At 33.9% G+C, this 7,798-nt stretch overlaps 1 protein-coding gene across 1 annotated transcript in view; it reads right to left on the minus strand.

Moving 5' to 3' along the window:
* Positions 1-1,644: 1,644 nt before the first annotated feature.
* Positions 1,645-7,798, minus strand: part of LOC135215961 (uncharacterized) — a gene marked incomplete at its 3' end in the record, with an annotated part of 298,909 nt that continues 292,755 nt past the window's right edge. Inside the window, exons 14-15 of the mRNA XM_064250917.1 lie at positions 6,004-6,112; positions 1,645-1,800 (exon numbers count right to left, since the gene is read on the minus strand). Of these exons, the coding sequence (XP_064106987.1) occupies positions 1,645-1,800; positions 6,004-6,112 (265 nt within the window). The remainder of the gene's footprint in view (positions 1,801-6,003; positions 6,113-7,798) is intronic.

Below are 7,798 nucleotides of genomic sequence, written 5' to 3' on the forward strand. Positions count from 1 at the left end.
ATGATTCCAAAAAGGAAAAGGCAAAATACTTACATACTTGAGTAATATTCAACTGCATGTAATGTTCAAAACCCCATTTTTTAGCATGCATATTAGGACTTTTGCATATCCCGTTACCCTTAGCAATAAGCCTAGCCTATGTTAGCAGTTTGCTACTGTAGCTAGTCTATGATTCTGCATCTAAACCTAAGAAGCTAAAAGCTTAGCAATATGCAATAAAATGTATAAATAATCAATGTACTCATTTCAAATAATTATTTTTTAATCATGACTACAATACACAAAACAAACAAAAACAAAAAAACTTCCAACCTTTTGTTTACGTTCAGCACTTACGAGTACCGAACGCTGGCCAAGCAACACTTTACCTAGCACACAGTAAGTAATCATACATTTTCATTTTCATTCTCTCTTCAACTATACTGAAACTACTAAACAGTATAATAAAATAAACCATTCATTTCTATTCTTTATTCTATCTTTACATAGTTTTTTTTTAATTATATGTATTGCATGAATAAGTTTTTCAATTTACAGCATCCTTTTACCAATAGAATAACATAGAACACATGGGTAGATGCTGACCAATAGGAGAGCAGAATCTTACGGCGGTGACTATCAGGAACCAATTGGAGAGCAGGAGGATAGTGGCGAGTCTACTCAGTTAGCGGAGCGCAAGTTTTAAAATTGTTCTTGGTGGTCCGAGCGAATCTTGGGACTTTACAGCAACAACCTTTCGTAACCTGAACTATTTTCGTATGTAGAGCCCAAAAAATCTTAGTTTTGTTTTCGTAACTTGAATTTTTCGTAAGTTGAGACTTTCGTATGTCGAGGTACCACTGTATAATGTATGAGAGAGAGAGAGAGAGAGAGAGAGAGGAGAGAGAGAGAGAGAGAGAGAGAGAGAGAGAGAGAGAGAGAGAGAGACTTTGTATGATGTGCTACTTCTGGTTTCTAGCGTTGGTGCATGAATGTTACTTACAGACAGTTTACTAGGTTACTTACAAACAGTTTACATAGTAACATACAGTATATGTTCATATGATAAAACTGGCTGATTTGAATAGTTAACTTATGACCAAATATACCATATGTATACAGGAAACATGCACACACATAAACAATGAAGCAGTCTAGTGCAGTTAGAACACTTATTCACAATGTTCTGCAATTATCCGCCTGAGTTAGTCTGGTCATTCTCTTTCCTTTTATCAATGTTACTTGTACAGTACATTGTATACGTCATTCAACATAAATGCATAAACATACCTGCATGCATACCATCCTTTTCCTTAATAACCATCCTTTTCCTTAATAACTAAATGACTTTCTAGATCACAATCACATTCGTGACCCTAGTCTATGGAATCTTGGCTGATCTGGCTTATTACACTGGCAAATAACTGACAATTTTCAAGAATTTCATTAACAAATAAAGGTCATAAAAAGGTAAAATTAAGAAACAAGCTCCTCACCGGTTCAGGTATTATCTCCTTTTTGCGTTTCTTGTAAGGAAGGATATCAGCAACCTGAAGGAAATTTCTCACTGTTTTCTTAACATATGGCTGTGATACCACTATTGCTTCATCAGATTTCTCATTCCTTGAAGTGGAAGGCTGAGATATTATACTAGGAACTTGAAGAAACTGGAGCAATAGAACTTGTAGGAAACTGCCATGGCAGAAGCGTTTGTGCTGGAGCAGGAGGAACAACAAGGTGCTTTCCAGGGGTGGGAGGGACAGAACCCATGGATGGTACACTATTACTTGTACTTTCCTCACTAACCAGAGCAGGTTGAGCCTGAAAATGAGTTTTTTAACTTACAAAATAGCATATAGCATTTACAAAATTCTTTCCTTAATACTGCATATGATAAAACTATAATCATACAATGTGAGACTATACATGCAACAAATTATTCTTGTCTGAGAGGAAAACTGTATTTCTATTTTTAGCAATGTAAAGATCTCCCAGAAATAATTGGAAAATGTTATAATTCTGTTTCATGAATACAAATTAAATACTTCAAAATTTACTTTTTCTTATCTCAGAGGCTAAGCATTACCAAATATGAAAACGTGAAAACATTACCATTATGATTAAGTGTATAATAAATACCTTCTGAGGAAAAGGATACTTCATCATTGAACACACTAGTACATACTTTTATTTCCTTTTCTTTCACAGAATACTGAGATGTATGTAGCAGTCAACCAAAGGGTAATAACAACTTGAATCATTTTATGGCTCAAATCCTCATATTTGCCAAGATCTTTATTATGTACTCACTTAGGCTTAATTTAATTGCAAAAGTACATTGCATAATCATGGGATATATGGGTACTCAACAATTGATAAAAAAAAAAGTCAGTGCTAACATTAAAAGGCACTTGAATGGATCAGTTAGTGGTGTGATCAAGGGATAAGAGACTAAACTATTGTAAAACTATGGAAGTATTAATTGGCTGGTCTCATATTATGCTAGCACTCCCTGACTTCCTGTGCACATGTGAAAATGTTCTTAACCCTTTAACGCCGATTGGACGTATTAAACGTTGATATAAATTGTCTGTTGGGTGCCGATTAGATGTATGGTACGTCGATATAAAAAAAAAGTGTTTTTTTTTTTAAATTCGTGGAAAAATACTTATAGGCCTACTGGGCGAAAACTTTTGAATCACTCGTCTTGGGGGATGCTGGGAGCTCACATATCAAGGCGTTGTTTTGTTTTACAATCGTTACCCAATCTTCCTTTTCGCACTAAAAGTATCAGCGACACATCTCAGAAATTATTTCGTTACTTTGACATAATTTTTGAACCATTTTATATTAGCCGTTACATGGAGTATTATATATGAAAATGTGCGCAATTTCATGCACAATACAACAAAAAACAACTCATGGTTGTAGCTTTTATCGGTTTCGAAATATTTTCATAAAAATAACAATGTGCAAAAATTTCAACCTTTTGGTCAACTTTGACTCTACAAAATGGTCGAAAAACGCAATTGTAAGCTAAAACGTATATTCTAGTAAATATTCAATCATTTACCTTCATTTTGTAACAAATTGGAAGTCTCTAGCACAATATTTTGATTTATGGTGAATTTTTATGAAAAAAAAAAACTTTTTCCTTACGTCCGCGCGGTAACTCTTCCGAAAAAATCACAAATTTTTCGTTTTTTCTTGATTGTCGTAATGTTTGCATCATTTTAAATTAGCCGTTACATAAAGTTTTACATATGAAAATGTGCACAATTTCATGTAGAATACAACAAAAAACAACCCATGGTTGTAGCTTTTATCAGTTTTTGAAATATTTTCATATAAATAACAATAAGTGACAAAATTTTCAACCTTCGTCCAACTTTGACTCGACCCGAAATGGTAAAAAAACGCAATTGTAAGCTAAAACTATTACATTCTAGTAATATTCAATCATTTACCTTTATTTTGCAACAAATTGGAAGTTTCTAGCACAATATTTTGATTTAAGGTGAATTTATGAAATAAACTTTTTCCTTACATCTGCACTGTAACTCTTCCGAAAAAATCAAAACTTTTTCGTCTCATTGTCGTAATGTTTGTACCATTTTAAATTAGCCGTTACATAGAAGTTTTATAAATGAAAATGTGCGAAATTTCATGTAGAACACAACAAAAAAACAACCCATGGTTGTAGCTTTATTCAGTTTTGAAATATTTTGTTTCAATATAAACATAACGATATAGAAAAAAATTTGTCCTTAGGTCAACTTTAACTCGACTGAAATGGTAAAAAAACTACAATTGTAAGCTACAACACTTACAGTCTAGTAATATTCAATCAATTTACTTCATTTCATTTTGTAACAAACGGGAAGTTCCTCTAGCCAACAAGGTATTTGCGATTTTGTTGGTGAATTTTTGAAAACAGCTTTTTTTACGTCCGCGCGTACGAATTCAGCATCATTTTGTGATAATATATTTTCTCTGTGTTGCCTTTTGATCGTTTTACAATGTGTTATATAACAAAATGATAGCAATTTAGAGTACATACAACGAAAAAAAAATTAACTCATTAGCTTTAACCGTTTTGCTCACAGCACTTGTTTTATACAATTATATATGAAATTTTTTTCGTGCTGTCATATATCCCAATATTTATATATGATAATATTCTTTTTCATTTCTGATGGTTGCAAACTAAACTTCAGGCAATGACAAAAAAAGGAGCCAAAAATTAACTCTTAATCTTGACAACTAAGCGTGCTGTGATTTTTTGAAAAAAAACTTTTTTTTTCCGCTTCGGCGCTCACTCGCGAATACCGCCGGCATACGAGAGACAATTTTTAAAATACCGCTTCGGCGTTTAAGAGTTAATTACTCTAAATATTTTATAAAAATGTATCATGCCTTTCACTTTAAATATTCTATTTTATAACACTGCTAACATGACATCATATGCTGCATTAGCCTTGTTTAGCATACGCTAATTCCAATAAATGTTACTCTAATGCCTATCAATTACATCTGCATATGTGGATAGCTTGAAATACAATAACATATATGCTAAATACACAAAGGAAACAGGCACCACACAATGGAAATAACAAAGCAACCCAATATAAAGCAGTGCTTTCACAATGCGAGCAGTTCATCTTCTATGGTTAGTCTAGTCACTGTGTTGTTACCTATGAAAAGAACAATTAACTATACCCTTAACATTACATACACTACTTGTGGATTATTTGTGAATGATGTTACAGTAACTTGATCCTGAATAGTTTGGGTAGACTAGCCTATTGTAAAGGTGGTCTTGTATTAGACATTTTGCTCGCTTTAATGTTATACCTCCTGCTTTATAAGTTTAAGTGATTTCACCCATTTCAGAAATTGGAATAAGTAGTTTTCTATTATCAGCGGTAATTATTCTGGCAATTTTCTTTCTGCAATAACTATGCCTTTTGATAATACAGTAACAGTATTAACCTCTTTAGACAAAAAGTCTATGCAACTCCTGTCAGTCTTAAAGCCAGAGTTGTGATTTACATTTTACTTTTTATATTGTCTATGAAGCTGCTACTAATCCTGCTGTGACAATCATTCCAGAGTAATTCTAAAGAAAAATATGTGTACTTTAATGTAGAATGTTTGTAAAAAGAACAATAAAGGGATCAACTTGCAATACAACCGAGATAAAAATTGAAAAAATTATGCTCCAATGCCTCATAAATGACAATGATTAGAGTTTGATGACACAATGTGTCATAACTGTGCTAAATCTTATTTTGAAAAATGATGTAAGATTACACATTCATAAAAATTTTTTATAACAGTAAATACAAATCTTACTTTTCATATCAAATCTGGTATCGATTAACCAAAACGCAAGAAATTTTATCCTGAAGTATCTTTTCAATCTAAAAGATTTCAGTCAGTTAATGAATTTTATGTAATTATGAGTGTGAATCCTTATAAGTTACTGAATCTACTATGAATTCTAAATCCATGCATAAGGAACGATTGTAATTACTATATGTACTATATATATACCATTCTGTGGTAGATAACTAATGCCATCATTACGAAATGACACACAATAAGACTAAACTGGTCTACCACACATCAAAGTAAGATTACAACACTGGCCAAAACAGCAGTTATGTTAAGCTTCGTCCCTCTGAGTCTATGGCATAGATGTCATAATTACCTTTCAATACGAGATCTAAAAGACAATGTTTCTCAACAGTACATATATGATTTCTACGGCTGATCTATCCTAATTTCATTTGCAGCCTTGAAGTTTATTTTCTTTATAATCATGGCTACTTGAAAAATTTTACTAAATTGTAATAATGGCTACTTGAAAAATTTTACTAAAATAAAAAAAAGCAGTAAACTATTGAATCTGATACTGGAAATGAGTGCCAAGCTATAAAAGATGAAGCACAATGGAATTACCAAAGCATTTGTGCAATTTGACAAAAAGCAGTTTTGAAACTACTAAAAACCAGAACTTGCCTCTCTTTGGTAGGTAGTATAAATTGCAACATTCTTGTTTGGACTGTGGGTAACCTCAACGCTAATACCAGCAACCAGCTCTCTTGACATCTGCCTTGCTTTCCGTTGTCTGTGGGAAAAATATGGTATCATAGGTACTTGTACATAATAAAAATATGTTAAGCTGAAGATTACCAAAACCTAATAATGGAATACAGACACTCCTGTACCTATGAACTTTCAGATACGAACAACTGTCATCATAAATTAAAATTTGTTTGGAGCTCTCCGTCTGCCACCCGTAAATTCAAATTTTGTATTGTGCACCTCAGCTTAGTTATAATTTTTGCCACTACCCACGCTGAACAGCACCACGTCATCTCTTGTGCTCCAATTTATTCATGTGATTTTATCATGAAATATCAAGCCCCTCCTTCTCTATTACAGCTATTGGCAAGCATAATGAAAGTGACGATAGTGGGTAATGGTTAAAAAGTAGAAAGCTGTTTTAATGGAAATGAATTATAAAGAAACTATGAAGTGATGAAAAAATGGTTGAGGTAGCAGGCTATAATATGAATTGCTCAACTATTGCACAATCTTGGTTGAGGTAGCAGGCTATAATATTAATTGCTAACTGTTGCACCAATCTTTAAAAAAACAAAGATCAAATAATGGAACACGTAAAAAGTGCTGTGCCAATGCAGTCAACCATTATAAGTAAGAGGAGGGGAAGGGCGGTAGAAGAAATGGAAAAACTTTTGAGTAAGTAAGGAACACAGAGACAAAGATGTGTACGTATACCGCATAGCCTCATGCTGATGCCTTTTCGATGACTTGAAAGATAAGGCTAGTGAAAACATTGTAGATGAAACATGTGCTGCAAGACATGGATGGTTTTGTCACTTCAAAAAACCCGCTAACTTGCATCACGGTTCTATTATCGGTGAAGCAGTGAATGCCAACAAACCAGCAGACCAAAAATTTCCCAAGATGCTCAAGGAAATAACTGATAACGATGGATATACCCCTCAGCAAGTTTTTAATATTGATGGGACAGGTCTGTTCTGGAAATAAATCTTTAGATTGAAAAAGAAACCCACAAAATCACTGGGTATAACGTGTTTACTTTATAAGTATTTACATTTTATTTTACTCCACACTAGAGTACTTTCAGGCCCAAGCTGTGGCCCATTTTTAAGAGATGTGTTGGTTGTCAGGCTGACAACCTACACATCTCTTGAAAATGGGCCACAGATAGGGCCTGAAAGTACTAGAGTGTGGAGTAAAATAAAATGTAAATACTTATAAGTAAATACGTTATACACAGTGATTTTGTGGGTTCTTTTTCAAACGACCTTAATGTCACCATAAATCAGATTAGTGTCAAAATAAATCAGATTAGCGTCATCTCGCTTAGCATACCATTCACAACTCCTCCAGCTTTCAAAATTCCTTCTCAAATCATAGCGAATACAATAGCATGACATCCAGGCACACCTGATTCCCTCGGGATTCTCGACCTAGCACTAACACGGACTGCAACGCCTTTGAGAACACCTGCAAAACCCTTAATGAGGTCTTTCAGATGTGGCCAAGACGCTGACCATCCCTTAAGCCTATTGTTAAATTCTCTGTCCAATTTCTTGTAAGCACCTTTTAGCGACCTCTAGCTGTCATTAGTGCTTCATGCCACCCAGTTAGCAGTCCATCTGCATTTGGTCACAACACATGGGGAATGGGACAGATTCAATTTTCACACCTCCTGCCTTTCCATTTATTGTCAATTCCTTTGTTAACACCTCCCTCCAATGGA

This window comes from Macrobrachium nipponense, chromosome 5, assembly GCF_015104395.2.
Source record: "Macrobrachium nipponense isolate FS-2020 chromosome 5, ASM1510439v2, whole genome shotgun sequence".
NCBI classification, from domain to species: Eukaryota; Metazoa; Arthropoda; class Malacostraca; order Decapoda; family Palaemonidae; genus Macrobrachium; species Macrobrachium nipponense.